This window comes from Amaranthus tricolor, chromosome 14 (assembly GCF_026212465.1).
Source record: "Amaranthus tricolor cultivar Red isolate AtriRed21 chromosome 14, ASM2621246v1, whole genome shotgun sequence".
In the NCBI taxonomy this organism is placed as follows: domain Eukaryota; kingdom Viridiplantae; phylum Streptophyta; class Magnoliopsida; order Caryophyllales; family Amaranthaceae; genus Amaranthus; species Amaranthus tricolor.
The window spans coordinates 13,969,000-13,991,063 of NC_080060.1; the positions used below are offsets into that span (position 1 = coordinate 13,969,000).

General features: G+C 32.7%; 3 protein-coding genes and 1 long non-coding RNA gene across 4 annotated transcripts; 2 read left to right on the forward strand and 2 right to left on the reverse strand.

Moving 5' to 3' along the window:
- The first annotated feature begins 2,880 nt into the window (after window positions 1–2,880).
- LOC130799514 (uncharacterized) lies at window positions 2,881–4,689 on the forward strand. Its single transcript, XR_009039276.1, has 3 exons — window positions 2,881–2,907; window positions 3,005–3,097; window positions 4,660–4,689. It is a non-coding gene; the product is annotated as an uncharacterized LOC130799514 (long non-coding RNA).
- A 65-nt stretch (window positions 4,690–4,754) lies between these two features.
- LOC130799319 (protein FAR1-RELATED SEQUENCE 5-like) lies at window positions 4,755–7,149 on the forward strand. The gene is made up of 3 exons (XM_057662421.1): window positions 4,755–5,651; window positions 6,042–6,881; window positions 6,972–7,149. The coding sequence occupies exons 1-3, from the start codon at window positions 4,755–4,757 to the stop codon at window positions 6,978–6,980; spliced, it is 1,746 nt and encodes a 581-aa protein (XP_057518404.1). The 3' UTR covers window positions 6,981–7,149.
- A 10,287-nt stretch (window positions 7,150–17,436) lies between these two features.
- LOC130799321 (uncharacterized) lies at window positions 17,437–17,879 on the reverse strand. The gene is made up of 2 exons (XM_057662422.1): window positions 17,753–17,879; window positions 17,437–17,639 (listed from the first exon to the last, which is right to left on the reverse strand). Exons 1-2 carry the CDS (start codon window positions 17,877–17,879, stop codon window positions 17,437–17,439), a joined length of 330 nt encoding a protein of 109 aa, XP_057518405.1.
- A 1,582-nt stretch (window positions 17,880–19,461) lies between these two features.
- On the reverse strand, window positions 19,462–20,073 carry LOC130799322 (uncharacterized). The gene is made up of 2 exons (XM_057662423.1): window positions 19,770–20,073; window positions 19,462–19,703 (listed from the first exon to the last, which is right to left on the reverse strand). Exons 1-2 carry the CDS (start codon window positions 20,071–20,073, stop codon window positions 19,462–19,464), a joined length of 546 nt encoding a protein of 181 aa, XP_057518406.1.
- Window positions 20,074–22,064: the final 1,991 nt, after the last annotated feature.

The following is a 22,064-nucleotide window of genomic DNA, read 5'->3' on the forward strand; positions in this document are numbered from 1 at the left end:
CTCATTTTATAATGATCTTAGTTTATAAAAAATTCATGTAAAAAATTATGATTTACATGAACAAGTTTTAACAAAAACTAGTGGAATAAAGAAATGAACATAACTTACTCTATACTTGGTGGATTTCTTCAAGTTTGGTGTCTATGGAAAGCTCTTAAGATGAAGATTATTTTTATGGGAGATTTGAGTTTATAAACATAAATTTTCAGAAGTTTTAGATGGGTTTTTGAAGAAGATTTGATGAGAAAAGAAATTCTTTTAGTTATTGAAAGTTTGAAGGATTCTAGTGTTTGTTCAAGGATGAACTTGGGAGCAATGTGTTGGGGTTTATGGCTGAATAATTATTCAGAAAATAGAGTGTTTTTGCTTCAAATATTTGCCTCTTGCATGCTTGTAATGATGCACAAGCTTTAGGTAGAACAAAAGGGGTTCTTGGGTAGAGTTTTTAGCTTGTGTAAGTATACAAAGGGCTATAAGGGGGAGTAGGACAACTTTAGCATGGCTGGTTGGGGTTTTTTCTGGTGATTTTTGTCCATCATTTGATCTATTATAGTGTAAGAAAAGTTTATCTAAGATAGTTTAAGGTTTGGGTAAAAATTGTTGTACATGTAACAAGTTGTGTAACTTGTACTTCATGTTTAAAAATCACTTGTATATGTGTGAAATATTTAATTTACTCCCATCATGGTTACATAATATGCTTGGGTAATAATAAAAAAATTTTTCGAACTGTTATGGGTAGTTGCTCAACTTTAAGTTTTACCTCCAAAGTTTACGTTACTTGTTACGATTCGTAATCACGTTACGAATTAACAAGTTTCTAATCATTGTAGAGATTTTTCAAATTACTACCATCACTAATTAAATTATAATTAGTGACGAACAAATACTTAAGAATAATTAGGCACTAAAAACGACTAATGAAATCTCCTAATAATACGACTATTTCAGTCCTCCCTTCTTACAAGAGTTTCGTCCTCGAAACTAACTCAAACTAATGGTTATAAATACATCACTCAAATAAGTAAGGGTATCTAATTAACATGTCGTCCTCTTTTTCCCAAGTAGCATTGTCGGCATCCTGTCCACTCCATAGCACTTTCACAAGTGGAATCGTGCGGCTACGGAGTTTTCTAACCTCTCGACCTAGGATCCTTAGGGGCTTCTCCTCATACTGCAAGCTTTCAACAAGTTGAATCGGCTCATACTAGAGAACATGTGATGGATCAAACACATACCAGCGCAATTGCGACACATGGAACACATTGTGAACCTTAGCTAATTGTGGGGGTAATGCTTACTCATAAGCTACCTCCCCAACTCTGAGCAAAATTTCATAAGGTTCAGTGTACCGAGGACGAAGCTTCCCTTGCATTCCGAACCTCTTGATTCCCTTTGTTGGCGAGACTTTAAGGAACACCTTCTCACCGACTTGGAACTCAAGTTTCCTCCTCCTACGGTAGTTGCTCAACATCTATATATATATATATATATATATATATATATATATATATATATATATATATATATATATATATATATATATATATATATATATATATATATATATATATATATATATATATATATATATATATATATATATATATATATATATATATATATATATATATATATATATATATGTATACATATACATATATATATATATATATGTATACATATACATATATATATATATATATATATATATATATATATATATATATATATATATATATATATATATGTATACATATACATATATATATACATATATATATATATACATATATATATATATATATACATATATATATATATATATACATATATATATATATACATATATATATATATATATATATATATATATATGTATATATATATATATATATATATATATATATATATATATGTATATATATATATATATATGTATATGTATATATATATATATATATATATATATATATATATACATATATATATATATATATACATATATATATATATATATATATATATATATATATATATATATATGTATATATATATATATATGTATATATATATATATATATATATATGTATGTATATATATATATATATGTATATATATATATATGTATATATATATATATGTATATATATATATATGTATATATATATATATATATATATATATATATATGTATATATATATATATATATATATATATATATATATATATATATATATATATATATATATATATATATATATATATATATATATATATATATATATATATATATATATATATATATATATATATATATATATATATATATATAGGGGAGGGATCCAATGAGAAGGGGTATGAAAATGAGAAGGGTGAGAAGGATTTTGAGCCGTCGATTTCTCAAAGATCTAATGGTCTGGATATCAAGCCGGAAAAAATAGGGCAAGTAAAAAAAAAATGCAAATTCGGTTTTTTTGAAGAACAGGGACTTTCTCTTCTGCGAAATCTTCGAAAAACCTTCAAAACCTTCGAAAAACCTTCGATTTATTCTGTGAAATCTTCCTCTTCTCTTCAATTAAGGTATGAAAATTAGTAATTTACCATTTTATAGTTTTTATTTTTCGATTTGTTTTGATTCATTTCTTAGTTTTCGTTTTCTTCTGCGAAAATGTTCCTCTTCTCTTGATTTCTTAGTCTGCCAAAAATCTTTACTTGTTTTCGATTTCTTATGTGTACCTTTTACAAATTCAGATTTGTTTTGATTGCTTTCTTAGTTTTTCATTTTCGTTTTCGATTTAGTATCTTCAAAACTGAGAGTCAGATTTTCATTTTCGTTTTCTTTGTTGATTTTGATTTACAGACTCAGATCTTGATTTGAATCTTCTTCTTCCCTTGAATTAAGGTATGCTAATTGAAGATTTACATTTTAGGATTTATGTATCTTCAAAACTCAGAGTCAGATTTTCATTTTCGTTTTCTTTGTTGATTTTGATTAACAGACTCAGATTGAGATACTATGGAAGATTTACAAAAAGTGCTTAATATGGAAGATTCACCAAAAACTTCCAACAATGAAAAAGAATTGTCAGAAGGTAATGTTATTATGTTCTTCAAAAAAAAAAATACTAAGTTATGATTGTGCATATTTACTGTCTTCCTTTTTTAATTTTGGAAAAACTTTGTTGCAAAAGTGAATGCTACTATGTTCTTAGAAAAAGATACTATGTTGTGATTAAAAGTTACTATGACAATGTATAGCTACTGTCTTCTCTTTTGTAATATTGAAAATCTTTGTTGCCAAGGTCAATGCTACTATGTTCTTAGAAAAAGATACTATGTTGTGATTAAAAGTTACTATGACGGTGTATAGCTACTGCCTTCTTTTTTTAATTTTGAAAAATCTTTGTTGCCAAGGTGAATGCTACTATGTTCTTAAAAAAAGATACTATGTTGTGATTAAAAGTTACTATGACGATGTATAGCTACTGCCTTCTTTTTTTAATTTTGAAAAAACTTTGTTTCAAAAAGTAAATGCTACTATGTTTTTAGAAAAAGATACTATGTTATGATTAAAAGTTACTATGACTATGTATAGTTACTGTCTTCCTTTTTTAATTTTGGAAAAACTTTGTTGCAAAAGTGAATGCTACTATGTTCTTAGAAAAAGATACTATGTTGTGATTAAAAGTTACTATGACAATGTATAGCTACTGTCTTCTCTTTTGTAATATTGAAAATCTTTGTTGCCAAGGTCAATGCTACTATGTTCTTAGAAAAAGATACTATGTTGTGATTAAAAGTTACTATGACGGTGTATAGCTACTGCCTTCTTTTTTTAATTTTGAAAAATCTTTGTTGCCAAGGTGAATGCTACTATGTTCTTAAAAAAAGATACTATGTTGTGATTAAAAGTTACTATGACGATGTATAGCTACTGCCTTCTTTTTTTAATTTTGAAAAAACTTTGTTTCAAAAAGTAAATGCTACTATGTTTTTAGAAAAAGATACTATGTTATGATTAAAAGTTACTATGACTATGTATAGTTACTGTCTTCCTTTTTTAATTTTGGAAAAACTTTGTTGCAAAAGTGAATGCTACTATGTTCTTAGAAAAAGATACTATGTTGTGATTAAAAGTTACTATGACAATGTATAGCTACTGTCTTCTCTTTTGTAATATTGAAAATCTTTGTTGCCAAGGTCAATGCTACTATGTTCTTAGAAAAAGATACTATGTTGTGATTAAAAGTTACTATGACGGTGTATAGCTACTGCCTTCTTTTTTTAATTTTGAAAAATCTTTGTTGCCAAGGTGAATGCTACTATGTTCTTAAAAAAAGATACTATGTTGTGATTAAAAGTTACTATGACGATGTATAGCTACTGCCTTCTTTTTTTAATTTTGAAAAAACTTTGTTTCAAAAAGTAAATGCTACTATGTTTTTAGAAAAAGATACTATGTTATGATTAAAAGTTACTATGACTATGTATAGTTACTGTCTTCCTTTTTTAATTTTGGAAAAACTTTGTTGCAAAAGTGAATGCTACTATGTTCTTAGAAAAAGATACTATGTTGTGATTAAAAGTTACTATGACAATGTATAGCTACTGTTTTCTTTTTTTAATTTTGGAAAAACTTTGGATTGTTATACAGGGACTCAAACTCCAAGAACTATTACACAAGTTACCCCAAATGGTTCAACCCTGTGGATTCCTCATTTTGAGTTTGATAAAAAGCCATTTGTTGGTATGGCTTTTGAAAACTTAGAGAAAGCCTTAGATTTTTATGGTAAATATGCTGAAATTTGCGGTTTTGATATACGTTCATCTACTACCTACAAAAAAAAGGGTATTGTTTTTTTAAAATATTTTGTTTGTAGTAGGGAGGGTATCATAAAACCTAAACCTAAGAAAAGTGCAGATGTTGTTGCACGTTATAAGAGATCAACCAAAAGAATTGTTTGTAAAGCTAGATTGATTTTGAAATATGACATAGCGAAGAGAACATACCATGTTTTAAAATTCGAAGAGGCGCACAATCATTGTCTAGTTAGCCCTACATCGCGTCAATTTTTATTGGGTAATAGGAAAATGACTTTGTTGCACAAAAATTTCATATCTAAGAATGCACGGGTTAATATAGGACCGGTTAAATCCTTTAGATTGTTTAAGGAAAATGTCGGGGGTTATGAGAATGTGGGAGTGACAATGCGAGATTTTAAGAATTTCCATAGGGATTTGAAAGCATATATTAAAGGAGATGATGGGAAGATGTTGATCGAGAATTTTATCAGAAAAAGAGATATTTACACGGGGTTTTATTTTGATTATGCTTTAGATGAGGAGGACCACATATCACGTTTATTTTGGGCCGATGCGATAAGTAGAAAGAATTATTGTTTATTTGGAGAAATGGTTACTTTTGATTGTACTTATAACACCAATAAGTATAGCATGGTTTTAGCCCCTTTTACTGGTGTAGATCATCATAAGTCTTGTATTACATTTGGTATAGGTTTATTAGCTAAGGAAGATAGTGAATCTTTTGAGTGGTTATTTAGAACTTTTTTACATTGTATGGAGGAGTGTATGCCAACATATTTGATAACTGATCAAGACCCTGCAATGAAAATTGCGATTAAAAATGTATTTCCACACACAATACACAAACTTTGCATGTGGCACATCATGAGTAAAGTGACTGATAAAGTTGGACCGGAATTGAATAAAAATGAAGATTTTTTGAAAGAATTAAATGGGTGTGTGTGGAATATTGATCAAGAAGAAGATGAATTTGAGGAAAAATGGGAGGGAATTATGACCAAATACAATCTTCAAACAGATAAATGGTTTACTAGTATATTTAGTATACGAGATCAATGGATACCCGCATATTTTAGGGATATCCCATTGGGGGGGATTTTGAGAACTACATCCCAATCGGAAAGTGTTAATAGTTTCTTCAACCATTTTTCAAACCCGCACATGACACTTGTTGAATTTTATATGAGTTATGAAAGTGCAATGGATGCACAGAGGTACAAACAAGATAAGCTCAATGCTGAATCACTTCACACAAACCCACAATATAAAACACCATTGCCGATTGAAAAACATGCCGGTGAAGTCTATACTAGAAAAATATTTTTTCTTTTTCAAAATGAAGTTTATAAGTCTTGTTTCAAAACTTATATTCAAAGTATTGAAAAGATTGAAAGTGTGGAAAGTATAACTGTTTTGGACTCAACGGTAAGTAAGATGTACAAGGTGAAATTTATACTGGGAAGTTCGATTGACGAGTTGAAGGTAGATTGTGATTGCAAGTTATTTAAACGGATAGGAATATTATGTTCCCATGCGATTTGTGTTATGAGTGCAAGACAAATAACACAAATACCACAGCAATATGTTTTAGATCGTTGGACGAAGCTAGCTTTAAAGAAGCCTATTGTTGATTTGCATGGGAATCTGATTGAAGAGAGCAAAAAGTGTAACAACGTGGGGAAGTTGTTGGGGGAAGTTTGGTGTGAAATATTCAATTGTGTAGGTTTAGCTCAACGGAGTGAGAGTGATTTACAATCACTTTTACAAAACCTAAAAGATATTAGTAGAAAATTGGAGGAAAGTGATGATGTGAGGGTGGACATTACTAAAGAGCAACAAATCGAATTGTTAGTAGGCACAAGTTCATCTTCGACAATGGAAATACAAAACCCAATCCAATCAAAGAACAAAGGAAAAAGGCAAAGAATAATTGGGGAAAAGGAACAAACTATTGAGCAAAGCAAGAAGCCTAAAAGAAAGTGCAAAACTTGTGGTAAATTTGATTATCATGATAGTCGAAATTGCCCATCAACAAAAGATACCCCACTGAAGGTATAAAATATATAATTTGCTTATATTTTATTGTATCCTTATTTAATAATTTGATTATGTAAATGAAAGTGCAAAATTTTTGTTATGCAGGAAAATTGATGCTGAAGAACAGATAGATGAAGAGATTATATTAAGATGACTATGGATAGCTACTGTCTTTTGTTTTGTAATTTTGAAAAATCTTTTGTTGCAAAAATGAATGCTACTATGTTCTTAGGAAAAGATACTATGTTGTTATTAAAAGTTACTATGACAATGTATAGCTACTGTCTTCTGTACATTCACTGGTTATGCACATCCACTCCATTCCCCCCTCCTTTGTTATGCACCTTACTTGCCTCATTACTACTATTTTCCTTCAACACTGTTCTGTGCTCATCACAATCATCTATAGTTAGTAGTGCCTCAAAGCCATTACTATTCATTAGAGGATTACACTGGTATTGTGAAATCTCCCCAATTGGAGCATACGGATGTTCTGCTGGATTCATAGCATCCTCCTTACTAGTGGATGCACAAGGTTCAGGAACATCAGCTGTTACTGCAATTTTAGGATTCCTACATGCTGCTAAATTTGCCCATTAAACATGGCGGTTTTCTGGTCAATTGATAAACCTTTATTTTTTCTCACCCACTTCGACTTTACCGGCCTGAAACCATCCTCATTTACCAACAGATTAGGCCGGTGATTGGTTTGCTTGATGCCAACCCGACACTCCAATTCATGTGCCCAAACAAGTTAGAAGAAAAAAAGGTTCATTAATAACTGCATAAGAACTTCTTCTTTATCTTTTTCAACTTAATCGCATCTAATAGAAGTAATTAATATCTTTGATGAATTAATAGGAAAGCAAAGTACTGAAGTTACCCATATATTCAAAAAAAAAAGTAAGTAATTAATATCTTTTCAAATTGGATTGAGGATCCATTAGTAATGCAAAACTCTTTGATTCAGGTTCTTCGAGATGGACGATGGAGCATATATTCAAAATTGTTAAACAACATTCAAAAAAAACAACAAAAAAGGCAACAGATTGTCAATCAGATTGTCAACAAAAAGTAACTATGACAATGTATAGCTACTGCCTTCTTTTTTTAATTTGGAAAATAGAAAAAGATTGTCAGTCATAAAAAACTTCACATTAGATTATCTAGTAATTAGATTAGCTAGTAACTACAGCAATTAGATTATCTACTATGTTCCATCAAATGTTTGTACAACTAAAAAATTCACAACTTCATCTTGTACTTCACATTAACGAATCTTTAATCTTCTGATAGAAACTTGTTTGGCAATGGAGCGTCTTTTATCCTTAAAATTGGACACCTCTTCTAAAACTTTAGATCTTTGTTTGTTCAAATCAGATAACAATAAAGATCCAGTAATCTTAACTCTTGCAACATGTCTCAATGGAGCCTACATAAAAAGAAAATACATTTAGTTTGAATCTTTTAATTAGAATGTCATTCAAAAAAATTCATTTAAAGATAATATTAAGAAGAAAAATCGTAACTGCATTCAATATTGGACACTGGAAATCAACTGTTCCCTCAAAGAACAGCATGCTCATCATCATGAATACATCACTTTCAATGTTAGTCCTAGCAGTCGTTTTCCAATCAGTGGGAACTCGTTCCATTTTCCATAATGGAATAACATCAGTAGCTTGCATCTTATCATCAAAAATTGTTGACAGCAAATCTTTCTACAAAAGTTTCATTTAAATATTTATTAATAAATATTTCATAATCTTAGCAACATAGGCAAAAGGTTTTTCAGGATAATAAAATGCTACACATACCATAGTGTCACCTAGCTTTCTAATTTCTTCTTCTGAAATAGCAGTATGGTTCACATTGTCAATCCATTGCACTATTCTTAACTTCATATTCAAAAGAAGTAAGAAGTACTGACTGCCCTTCAGTATTGGAACCACAATCTGTATATTATATATCACTGAATCAATAAATATATCTAAAAAAAAGTGACTGCACAAGTACTAACTACCTATTAGTAGCTATAATAACTAAAATAGTGACTATATAAGTAAATCAATCATTAAAAAAATATCTTACCAGATCAAACTTAGACAAATCAACTTGGTTGAAATCCACCCATTTGACCCAAGAATCATAAATTAAATCAATTTGTTGAGAACCACCACTATTATTAAAATCCAACAAAGCAAGCTGTAAAAATAAACAATGAAATAACTAAAAATAGTTCAAAATAAAAGAAAAGTTATTTAGAATAAAAATGACAAAAAACGTACACTAGAACTAGCATTAAAAAAGAACTTTTTGGAAGATTGTTTGTTCTTTTCATTTTCATTGAGTAATAAACACCAACAATCCACAACAGAAACATGAGTACACTTTGAGGGATCCCCTAGAGTATAAAACTCTTCCCTTTGAATTCTCAAATTGTCCTCAAAATTCACAAGCAATTCACTGTCAAATAAAAGGAATAAAATAAGTATAATAAAAAACAAAAATCACAAAAAAAGAAAAACAAAAAAAAAAAACACACCTATTGTCGAAACATTTGTCAAAAACAAAACAATAGTCGACTGTTTCTTGAAGTAACGAACCAAGTGTTCTCATATATTTTTTGTTTGATTTCATCAGATGTGAAACAAACGTAAATTTATCATTCAAACCTCTAAAAGGAATGGAACACTTTGCCCTGCCATGTATCAATACATTCTCATAACCATGGCTTTCAAAAACAGTGACATTATTTGCCACATCATCAACAACTTGATCCAATTCAACCTCATCCACTACATCATCTTCAATTACCTGATGCAAAACATCTACATTACCCTCATCAGCAACAAAAACCTCATTCACCATACTTGGAATAGAGGTAACCCATTTAACCGTGTCAACTATCTCATCGATTGTATTCAGCACGGTAGGATTCATGAAAAAACTTTGGGTTTCAGAAAAAGGTGTGGATGAGGTAGAAGGAACATCAGCAAAAGGGACAGGAGGAGAAGAAAATGAACGTTTTTGTTCTAAGAACAACTTAATTTTCTCCATGTAAAACTCAGAGACAACTTGAGTGTCCCTCCTCATGAGCATCAGTAACTCACATATTTCCTACAAAAATAAGTAAAGATAAAGTTAAATGTTGTTCAAATTAAAGTAACTATAACATTATAAAAAAAATACTATGTTATGATTATTTTCCAAAAGTGAATGCTACTATGTTCTTAGAAAAAGATACTATTTTATCATTAAAAGTTACTATGACTGTGTATAGCTACTGTGTTCTGTTTTGAAATTTTGAAAAATATTTGTTGCCAAGGTGAATGCTACTATGTTCTTAGAAAAAGATACTATGTTGTGATTAAAAGTTACTATGACAATGTATAGCTACTGTGTTCTATTTTGAAAATTTGAAAAATGTTTGTTATACAGTTCAGGGACTGATTATACTTGTTATTATTAAATTAGGGATCAACTGATTATACAGTTCAGGGACTGATTATGTTCAGGGACTGATTAAAAGTTACTATGAACTAATGCCAAGTTACTATACATTGAAAAATGCTACTGTCTTCAAAAAAAATATTTGTTATTATTAAAAATATAATGTTGAAGGCAACATAAATAAGTAAGATTATACTTACATCACCGGCTAATCGGCGTATATCAGAATTACGCATTGCATTTGAAGGCAACTGAAACTCAATTTTATCATCGTCTTGCACTGTTTGATCTCTGAAGGATTCTTCATTTACACTTGGTTGTGCAGTATCAACGTGGTTCACCTTTAACCCAACAGCTTGACCATACTCAAACACCATCGTCTCACTCACAGGATATGTACTCAAAATTAAACCACTGCCAAAATGATTAGCAGATGTTTCCTCCTTAATTCTTTTTGACACATCCTTATCAGTCCAATGAGAGATAAGAGGTAAAGAGGATGGCAAAGAGATATTCTTGAATTTCAAACGATGAAAATAAATAATTTCCAACAAAACAATGCATCCAGAAAAAAATTGCAACTTTCCTTTACGATATCTAACAACAGAGTCACAAAACTGATCAAGAACATATTTACACCAATTAAAAGTACTAATCTTATTCGGATCTACTATAGACTTTACAATCTTATGGTCTATTGTTCTGTTTTGGGTAGGGGCTAAGAAAGAAGAAATAGCATGCAAAACAAAAAGTTGCTTGAACTCATCCCCACCATCAATCATCTTAGGGATCATTCGTTCAAGCAATTCTAAGGGAATTGCTGCATTTGTATCTTCATAACCAAAAAAGGATCTAAATTCTTGTTTCAAGGGAAAATCAGGATTATACTTGTTCGCACACCTTGAAACTAATTCTACATCATTGTTTGGATTCAGAGGTAGACAAAAAACATCATATACGTCATGTTCAGAAATTTGAAAGCACTTGAAAGAGTCTATTGAAAACATACAACTACCGGGATCAAAACAATCTACAAGCCAACCAAGCATTGCAGATGGATTTCTATATAACTTTAAACTAAGAAGGCCACCAAAACCAATCTCTCTCACTGAGATTTTTTGTTTCTCAGTGAATCCCTTCATCAATTTGATCAATTGAGAAGGTCTACTTTTGGTCTGAAATGTAGATCTCAACCTGCAACAACAAAAAAAATGTACAATGTTCTTAGAAAAAGATACTATGTTATCAATAAATGATACTATGACTATGAATAATTACAATGTTGATGACCTGGAATACTTTGTTGGAATTACAATGTTGGAATTCAACATACTAGTCAATAAAATTACCTTACAGACCTTTGTTGTACATTGTCAGTTTCCTCAGCTCTTCTCTTTCTTGTGTTGGAATTCAAATCTAAATTAGAAGTGGAGGGAATATCAACTGGAATACTGCGACCTCGTTGATGACCTGATTTCGAAGTTGACGAACCTCTTGTTTTTGCCATGACAACTAAAAAAAAGTGTGATAATCGAAGTTGAAGTCATCATCATGAAGATCAAAATGTAAAGGAAATGAAAATGTAATGTCGAGAATAATGAAAATTCAGAATGAAAAAGAATGAAAATGTAATGTCGAGAATAACATTACCTTCTGACAATCATCATGACAACTAAATAACAGAATAATACTCAAATCCAGAATAAAAATCAAAATGTCGAGAATAAAAAAATCAAAACCCTAAAAATCGAATGAAAATGTAAAATCGCAGAATGAAGATCAACAGAAATTAACCCTAAATATCAAATACCACAGTAATATTCAAATAAACACCAAAAATCGAAGAAAATAAACCCTTAAATCAAGAACGGTTGTGTTTTTATATACTAATTAAAGAACTGAAACAACAACACAAAACAAGCAAAAATTTCTACATTGTTGAGTTTTATTGAAGAAATACCTGAAATAAATTCGAAGAACGATTGAAGAACAATGAAAATGTCGAGATTCAAACGAAAGTAAAGCAGATTAAGGGTTGAAGAACGGGAGGAAGATGCAGATTCAAACGAAAATTCTTGAGGAAGATGGAACGGGAGGAAAGTAAAGTAGGAGAGAGAAAAAAAATTCTTTATATATTGAACCGGTTAATCAATAAAAAACCGGTTCATATTACATGTAAAAAGCAAAATGAACCGCGTGCAACTATCAAATTAAACAAATTAAATCTGTCCGTTGATCAAATAAATGAATGCTTTAGATTACTTCTCACCCTTCTCATTTTCATACCCCTTCTCATTTGATCCAAAATCTATATATATATATATATATATATATATATATATATATATATATATATATATATATATATATATATATATATATATATATATATATATATATATATATATATATATATATATATATATATATATATATATATATATATATATATATATATATATATATATATATATTATGTTCATTTTTTTTTGAAAATGAGACCAAAGCATTAAGGGGCCATAGTCTGCATCTTTCCAGCATAAAAAAACCCCGTACAGAAAAATCCATTGAGGGAACAAAAGATGTAAGGTGCCCTTTATAGGAAATTGGACAAGCCATTGAACACACCAAACCCATATTACTAGGAAATACAAAACACCATGACTAATGAGGTCAAATACATAAAGGTGAGTCACAGCCTGACACACCTATATACCTAAAACACCATTGGTGAGCCACAAAATGGCCTACCAAATAAACAATAATCCTAAGCAATATGGGTTTACCAAAAAACCTACAAAACTAACCCTAGGGAGCACTAACCCTATAATTAGTACAAGATATGTACGTTCACTGCCAAAAAATCGCCAATGAAGCCCATCGACGCCAAACTCACAAACTGGCCCTCTCGTCAACCAACCAAGAAGAGATAAACCTATCCATCACTCCACGACATGAATACTACAAATGAGGAGACGACCAACACCGTTAGGCCCTCAACATATGGTGGTGCCCAACACCACTGGACCCATAAAGCACGAGGAAGTAGTCAGTACTACTAGGCCCTCAAAATCACCATAAGTTAACGGCAAGAGTGATAGATTATCAATTCAACCAATGACAACATGGAGGCAAAGCTCAATACTAAAAGCCAAAGGAAGAAACTGTACCAGGGGTTATGAAAATACTCAAATAATATTAGGGGAGAGGCCGTCGGTACTAAAATAGGGTATCACCAAATCCATGATGTAACACCAAATCACCGCTAACAATTACCAACACCACCCAAGAACACATGGAGGCAAAGCTCAACACTAGAAGAAGTCTAAACATAAATAACCCATGAATATCACCAGCCACTATCATTACAACCATCTCTCAAGTGCATCACACCATAACACCTTTGAATAAAAACATAAAATCAAAGCAAAACTACCTAGAAAACACCACGCCAAACATCACCTACCATCTAGAGCCATCAAAACATCAACAACACAAACAACAACCATCACTTTAAATTAGTAACAACTATGGAACCACCACCATAAATCCAACAAGCACAAAGACAAATTAAAATAGCCACCTTAAAAACACAAGGACACCACCCATGCCACCATCGATGAAATCTGCTCAAGCCCCCAAAGCAAACAGGTTCACAACTCATGACGAAAACCAACACACACAACACTGAAAAGTGGACACCAAACAAAAAGGCCAGATATAAAAAGCAAAACTTTGAACAAAAACAGCAACAAAATTGACACCAATACCCTCTATTTCAGTGATGAAACTAGAAAGTACAAGTGATACTTAAAATACCTGAAGTGAAAGTGTTATCAAAGTCAACGGTCAATGAAGTGGAAGTCTGACTCTTTCGTGGATGTGACTTGAATGCCTACAACACAACACTCTAGCCTTGCCCGGGGGTGATCTCCCGAAAAACCTCTTCAACGCTCAAGTTAGATAGGAGAAGAGAAATCAATGGATGAATGATAATTAATTGAATGCAAGACTATGGAAATCAGGATTTTAGGAGATGGTATTTGGTGTATTGATAAGGGATATGATGAGTGTAGATTTTGGTAGAATGTCGGTAAGAAATATGTAAGCTTAAGGTGTGTGTAAATGGCTGATGCCCTAGGTATATATAAGAAAGGAAGGTAAGGGTGGTTACTAGGATAGTGGGGAGTTATTGGTATGATGGAGAATAATGGCAGTGAATGGAGAGTAGTGGCTAGTTATACCAAGGAAGTTAGGGTACTAGAAAACAATGGAAGTTACATAGTATTTCAACACAAAACATGGAGAATTTACAAAGGTTCCTTGACTTTAGGTTAAACTCACTAGAAATGATAAAAGTGTATAAAGGTAATATTACAAGAATGATAATAAAATAAAAAAAAAATAAATAAACTTTAAATGTTAACATTTAGCCCCACACATGAAGGATGATGTGAGAAAGGTGATTAGCTGAATCAAAACATCTTTCTTTATGCGAAAATTGTACCAATGAATGTACAAAAGAGGATTGCTCGAGCTCCACGACGTCTCAGACAGTGAATGTGGTATTATCCCCAAAATAAGGAAGTCCTTAAGAAGGAATTTGTTAAACTAATGATGTCTAGAAAATATTCCGAGACAATGTCTCGGACTAAATATATCTCGGCAAGTTGTCGGCTCATCATGTTACAATAATTTTGGTGAAAGACCCTCAAAACAGTGTCCGAATCGCTTTTAGGATGTCTTGACCACGGATAGGGAATGACACGAAATTTCTTAGACACTTGGAACATAGCCCCTGCACTTAGGCTAAAAGAGGGTCCGAATACTTTGCATCATAAAAAATTTCATGGAAATATACTGTGTCTTAGAAATTTTTTTAAATTGCTCGGGAACCTACCAAGAGGTTCCGAATCACTTTTACTATGATAACTCGAATTTCAATAGAACCGATCACTTTAATTATCTTCAATGTATTAACCTAAGGAATAAAAAAACGGTCTTCAAATCCTTATACATCTATAGATACAGACACAATATCACGTTCAACGATAACAGGGTAAATATAAGGATAATTCTTGAACAAAGCATATAAGCTCATGGATGTCTTGGCCTTGTTATGGCACGGACCGCGGTGAAAATTACATTTTCATGTTCCTTTTGTAATCCATCAGGTTACGGGAAAATACCGTGTCTTATACATAACCAAATTATCTTTCTAAGGGCCCTAATGGAGGTACGAATCTCTTTGCTGTGAGGAGTCGCGTTTGTATTCTAACTTAGTCAGATTTTCAATTCTAAGGCAAAAAAGGGGGGTTTGAATCGCTTCACCTTGTGATGATTTGGACCTGATAACTAACTTAAACAAATTAGCCCCAAAATCCTCATCTTAGACTAAAAAGGGGGTCCAAATCGCTTCCCCGATAATGATTCGGACATGATGACCAAGTTAGACGGATTAGCCTAAGATGCTCATCTTAAGCTAAAAAGGGGGTCCGAATCGCTTCCCCTATAATGATTCGGACATGATGAATAACTTAGACAAATTAGCCCCAAGATCCTCATCTTAGGCTAGAAACGGGGGTCTGAATTGCTTCCTCTATAATGATTCGGAAATGATGAATTACATAGACAAATTAGCCCTAAGATCCTCATCTTAGGCTAAAAAGGGGGTCCGAATCGCTTCCCCTATTTATATTGCGGATACTTGTCAGGTCCAACTTTTCAAATTCTCCTGACATGAATAGTGATTTTGGTAGGTAAGCATTTATTGACCATATAAATGGACAAATTCAGGAATAAATCTCATTATTTACTCAACTTTATTTCTCAAATTTTCAAATCTAGAGAAAGAAAGCTAGAGAGAGACGCTCTGACAACCACAAAGACTCAATCTTTCTGACAGCTCTCAAGATCTTCAACAAGGTATTCTTTAAATTTTCTCGAATTTGGTTTGAATATTCATTGAATCTCTTTGAATTTCTTTAAAGATCTTCAAATCGTTTCAAATCTTCAAATAATTCCTTTACATCTTCAAACTATTCATATCTACACTGTTCACATCTTCAAATTATTCCTCATTTGTTCATAATATTAATGTATATTTTTTCACCTAAAATTTATATAACTTTCTTATTCTTCCCCAAATATGGCTGATAACAAGGATAACTCGGACATACCCGTACCATTAGTTAACATTAATGTAAATACACCTAACTTAACTAACACGACAAACAAGAATTTGGGCGAGGAAACTCCCATAGACAATAAGACGAAAGTCGATGACAATTCGCACTGGACTACTTTTGTACATATTACATATATATATATATATATATATATATATATATATATATATATATATATATATATATATACATACATATATATACATACATATATATATATATATATATATATACATACATATATATATATATATATATATATATATATATATATATATATATATATATATATACATATATATATATATATATATATATATATATATATATACATATATATATATATATATATATATATATATATATATATATATATATATATACATATATATATACATATATACATATATATATACATATATATATATATATATATATATATATATATATATATATATATATATATATATACATATGTATATATATATACATATATATATATATATATATATATAATATATATATATATATATATATATATATATATATATATATATATATATATATATATATATATATATATATATATATATATATATACACGTATATATATATGTATATATATATATATATATATATATATATATATATATATATATATATATATATATATATATATATATATATATATATATATATATATATATATATATATATATATATATATATATAATATATACAAACGATGGGTAAAAGGGACGGGTTTAGTAATCTAAGACGTGGATAAGGCGCCGCCAACTGCCCCTATCCCTTGTCAGGACCTTAGAGAGGTGAAGTTCATGCATGTCACTTTAACTCTGTTCCTCCCACGTTCTCCTAGACTTCTCTTGCCCTCCACTATCATGCATTCGATCCTTTTTACTTGGGCGTCATGTTTCTTTGTCTGCACATGCCCAAACAATCTCAACAGGTTCCCCTGCATCTTTGCGGAGAAAGGTGCAACTCATGACTTCTCCTTGAACTCCTGGTTTTCTTATCCTATCCATCGTAGTATTACCACCCATCCACCTCAGCACACGCATTTTTGATACTTCTATCATTTGTTTGAGAACCTTCTTTACGGGCCAACATTCTGTCCCATATAAAACGCCGGCCTAATTGCAATGCAGTAAACTTTACCTTTTTATCTCGTCGGGAGCGTTTTATCACAAACCACCCCGGTTGCTACTCGCCACTTTAGCGAACCCGCTTGTATACGATTAGTAGTATCTCCATAAATCTCCCTATTACTCTGAATCATTGATCCTAAATATTTGAACTTGGACGTGCATGCAACAACTTCTCCCCCTATGGTTACCTCTGACTCCCCCATCGATATTGTCCCACTGAAATTGCATCGTTCGTATTTTGTCTTCGTACGGCTTATGCACAACCGCTTATCTTCCAAAGCTTTCTTCTATTCTTCTAATTTACTATTAGCCCCGTCCTTGGTTTCTACGACCAAAACTATATCTTCGGTGAAAAGCATACACCATTGTATGGTTTCCCATATGGATTTAGAGATTTCTTCCATAATGACCATAGAAATGAAAGGGCTTAGTGTTTATCCTTGATGTAGTCCTACTTAATTCGAAAAGATTATGTCATACCCACCGGTGTATGTATGTTAGTCGACACTCTGTCATACATGTCTTGTATTTCCTCAACGTACCTTCGTGAAATACCTCTATTCTTGAGGCTATCCCAAACGTTTCTTCGTGGTATGGTATCGTACGCTTTCTCCAAGTCAATGAACACCAGATGCAAATTCTTTTTTTGCTCCCTATACTTTTTCATCAGTCTCCTCAAAAGATAAATTGCTTTGGTGGTTGATTTTCCCGGCATGAATCTGAATTGGTTCTCTCTAATTACTGTCTGTCGTCTAATTCTTTTCTTAGTCACTCTTTCCCACTGTTTCATAGTACGGTTTAGAAGTTTAATCCCTCTACAGGTCCTGCATACTTATGCATCACCCTTATTTTTAAACAGTGGGATAAGTGTGCTAACTCTCCATTATTCTGGCATCTTACTAGACCTCATGATGATATTAAAGTGGTTAGTAAGACAATGAATTCCCTTCACTCCTAAACCCCTCCAAACTTTTATTGGAATGTTATCAGGTCCAACTACCTTTGATCTCCGCATTTGTTTGAGAGTTTCTCCAACTTCCGCCGTGGTAATATCAATAATCGACCCATGATCCTGTTTTCTTTGGATGTCTGAAGTTTGTCGAATTTCCTCCTTTAGACCCCTAGTATCATTGAGTAGTTGGGAAAAATATTGATACCATCTCATCTTGATGTACTCTTGTTTAAGGAGTACTGGTCCACCTTCATCCTTAATGAACTTCACTGTCCCTAAGTCCTTCTACCTAGATCTTGCTTTTGCCAACTTAAAAATATACTTCTCCCCCTCTTTGGTATTAAAATTTTGATAAAAGGTTTCAAACGCGTGATCTTTAGCTTCCGTTACTACTTTTTTTATCGCCCGTTTTGCTTCTTTATACCACTCCTTCTTATGCGTCATATCCTCCTCCTACGTGCAAGCCATGAGCTCCTTGAATCTCCTGTTTTTGCCCTTTATCTTCTTTTGCACTTCTTCGATCCACCACCACGACTCTTTGTACACCTTTGGTTTCCCCGTCGACACCCCTAATGTCTCTTTTGCCACCTTTCGAATGGTTTTCGCCATGGTTGTCCACATTGATTTGCATCGTCTGATATACTTGGGAAGCCCGGCGTCATAATGTTGTTTGATAAGGTTGTGACCATATTCCCTTTAAGTCTACCCTACATGATCATTTGTTTGACCTTTATCTTCTTCTTGGCAATCTTTCTTCTCATATGAAACATTAGTACTAATAACCTATGTTGGGTGGGCATCTCTGTACCCAGCAGGACCTTACACTCTAGACATTAGCTCAGATCAACCTTCCGTACTAAACAATAGTCAATTTGCATTGCATGCCTACCACTCTTGTACGTAATCAAGTGCTCATCCTTCATTCTAAAGATCGAGTTTGCTATAACTAACTTCTTTGCTAACGCAAACTCAAACAAGATCTCTCCACTCTCATTCCTTACATCATAACCAAACCCGGCATCAACTGAGTTACAGTTAACTGCCTCCTTACCTATATGTCCATTGAAGTCTCCACCTATAATAACTTATTCATCGGCAGGGATGGTATCTATAAGGTCACCCAGGTTACCCCAAAACTCACGTTTGACTTCCTCGTCTAGCCCAACTTGCGGCATATACGGACTAATGATCGATATAATGTTTTCTCTTACTACTATTTTAATTAGCGTAATCCTATCATTGCACCTCCTAACTTCTACCACTTGCTTTAGGATATCATTAGCTACAAGAATACCAACTCCACTTCGCTTTCCACCCAAACTTGCATACCATAGCTTATAACCCTTTAAAACGCTTTCTTTTTGCCACTTCCACCTAGTTTCCTGAACGCAAGCCACTTGAATCTTATATTCAGTCGCCAACTCCAACGACATGGCTTGTAGCATGCCTATATTCCAAGTCCCACTCTTAGTTCAACATCCTACTTACGATGCCCCTTTTTCCCCTCTTCCTTGGACCTGACCTTAGGTTACCATTAGTCTGCCTTAACTCTATACTCAACTACCGTGGACCAGACTAGATGTAAAAGGACGGTGACGCCATAAACTCAAACACAAACAAGCCAAGACCCCACAAAGGTTAGAGTAGAGACACACATTAAAAAGATAACTAATAATAAATAAAGGTATAGGTAGACATAAACACAATTCGCTTAGATTGATAATACGTTAGTAAAAAAAAGCAAATTACTTTAACGATCAACACAAACAAAAAGCTAATTGATTTTGAATAAAAAAAGGAGATTGAAATAAATATTTGTTTATTTTCATGATCGAGTGTATATTAGTGATGCATTTATGGTGATTTTTTGGTGATTGCAATTGTGTATATTAGAAATGAATATTATGCATTGGATTATTAATAAAACGAAAAAAACAAAAAAAAACATCATTATATGCTACGATTCTATGGGAAACACAGTCTACAGCGCTGAGCCTGTGCTGAACACAGGCCAGTGGATAAGGGTGCAGAGGGCCGCTGATCTTGTTCTAAAAGTAGACCGACTACCCAAGAGAAGGGCAAGGGTATTACTGAGAAGTCAGGCGAGACGCCGCCCCAATTCTATGAGAAAGTATACAACCGCCGCATCCATTCACACCGAAATGATGTGGCATTTACTGAGATTGAGCATAAGGACCTGATAACTCGCCTCAATCGGGCATCAAGAAATATGATAAGTGAAAGGGACATCGAGCATCTCGATTCGCTTCTCCCAGTTAAGAGGATGAGGCAGGCTCGTTTCACGGCCGCCAATGTATGTTCCTTCAAATAAACCTTTGATTATTTATTGATATTCTTGAGGCTAACTTAGCCTTGTTACAGGAAATTTTGAGGATGGAATAGGAACTGGTTGTGTACTCATTCGTGGCATATGAGGCCCTCTCTTCAAAGGTAGATGCACAAAATGTCGAGCTAGAGAAGTTGAGGGCAGAGGTGATTAAGCTGCATGGCCTTAAAGAAGCCAAGTGTAAGGAATTGTTCGAGCGCTTGGCCCTAACCGAGAGATGGAGGAAGTGTATCGGAGAGCATCTCAATACTGTAGGACAAAAGCCAGATCAGGCTGCGGATCAAACACTTCGTCTTATGCAACTAGGTGGCTGAAATGTAGAAGACTCACGATAAACTGGTCGTTGAGAATGACAATTTTGCCAAGATGGTGTTGGATGATATGGACCAATTTGACCGTGTCCTAGACGCGACAAAAGATTACTAGCTCTCAACCGAGAAGTTTACTTGCTCTCAACCGATTTGACCGTGTTTGAGAGGGAGTCATGGATAGCACGGAAATAGATGGAATCTGATTATGCCTTAAATTTCATGACTGACCTCTCAATCGAGATGATGAATAGTGGTGCGTTGGTTGAGCTGGAGAAGTTCAAGCTAGCTGGCGGAAAAATGGGGGTTAACTTCGACAACCTTCGGGATCTGGCCGAGATAAGTCTTGATGAGGCCTTAGTCAATTTTAAAGATGTACTTGACCGGGACTTGAAGGTCTTGAGCAACCAAGCCTTTGATGTTGATGAAAAGAGTTACATATTCCCCTAACCCAAAGCTGGAAAAGGTCTTCAATCTGCCAACTGCAAAAGAGGTGTTTAGACTTGTTTGACACTCTTATACATGAAAAAGAAACCTTCCGCGGCTTAGCCACTGAACTAAAGGAGTTCACTCCTTCCCCGACGTGCCAAGAGTCTTCCTCGTACCCGCAGTCTGATCCTCCAGCACAAGTATCCACGCATAATGAAGATCTGGATTGATTACTTGATGGTTTTATCTCTCGGTTGGCTTGTCAACTTAGCTAACCTCTTTGTGAAAAATTTGTAATGTTCTTTCCGAACTTGGGAATTTTTTTTTAAACTATGATCCGGCCTTCGCACCA

Bases quoted from the DNA above. Each gene is read 5' to 3' on its own strand.
- LOC130799321 (XM_057662422.1), bottom strand. From the start codon at position 17,879: ATGGGGGAGTCAGAGGTAACCATAGGGGGAGAAGTTGTTGCATGCACG. The intron at 17,640-17,752 runs GTTCGCTAAAGT...TATATGGGACAG, and splicing joins TACTAATCGTATACAAGCGG to AATGTTGGCCCGTAAAGAAG.
- LOC130799322 (XM_057662423.1), bottom strand. From the start codon at position 20,073: ATGCTACAAGCCATGTCGTTGGAGTTGGCGACTGAATATAAGATTCAA. The intron at 19,704-19,769 runs GTGAGTTTTGGG...AAGTTATTATAG, and splicing joins GCTAGACGAGGAAGTCAAAC to GTGGAGACTTCAATGGACAT.
- LOC130799319 (XM_057662421.1), top strand. From the start codon at position 4,755: ATGGCTTTTGAAAACTTAGAGAAAGCCTTAGATTTTTATGGTAAATAT. The intron at 5,652-6,041 runs GTATTTCCACAC...ATGGATGCACAG, and splicing joins TGAAAATTGCGATTAAAAAT to AGGTACAAACAAGATAAGCT.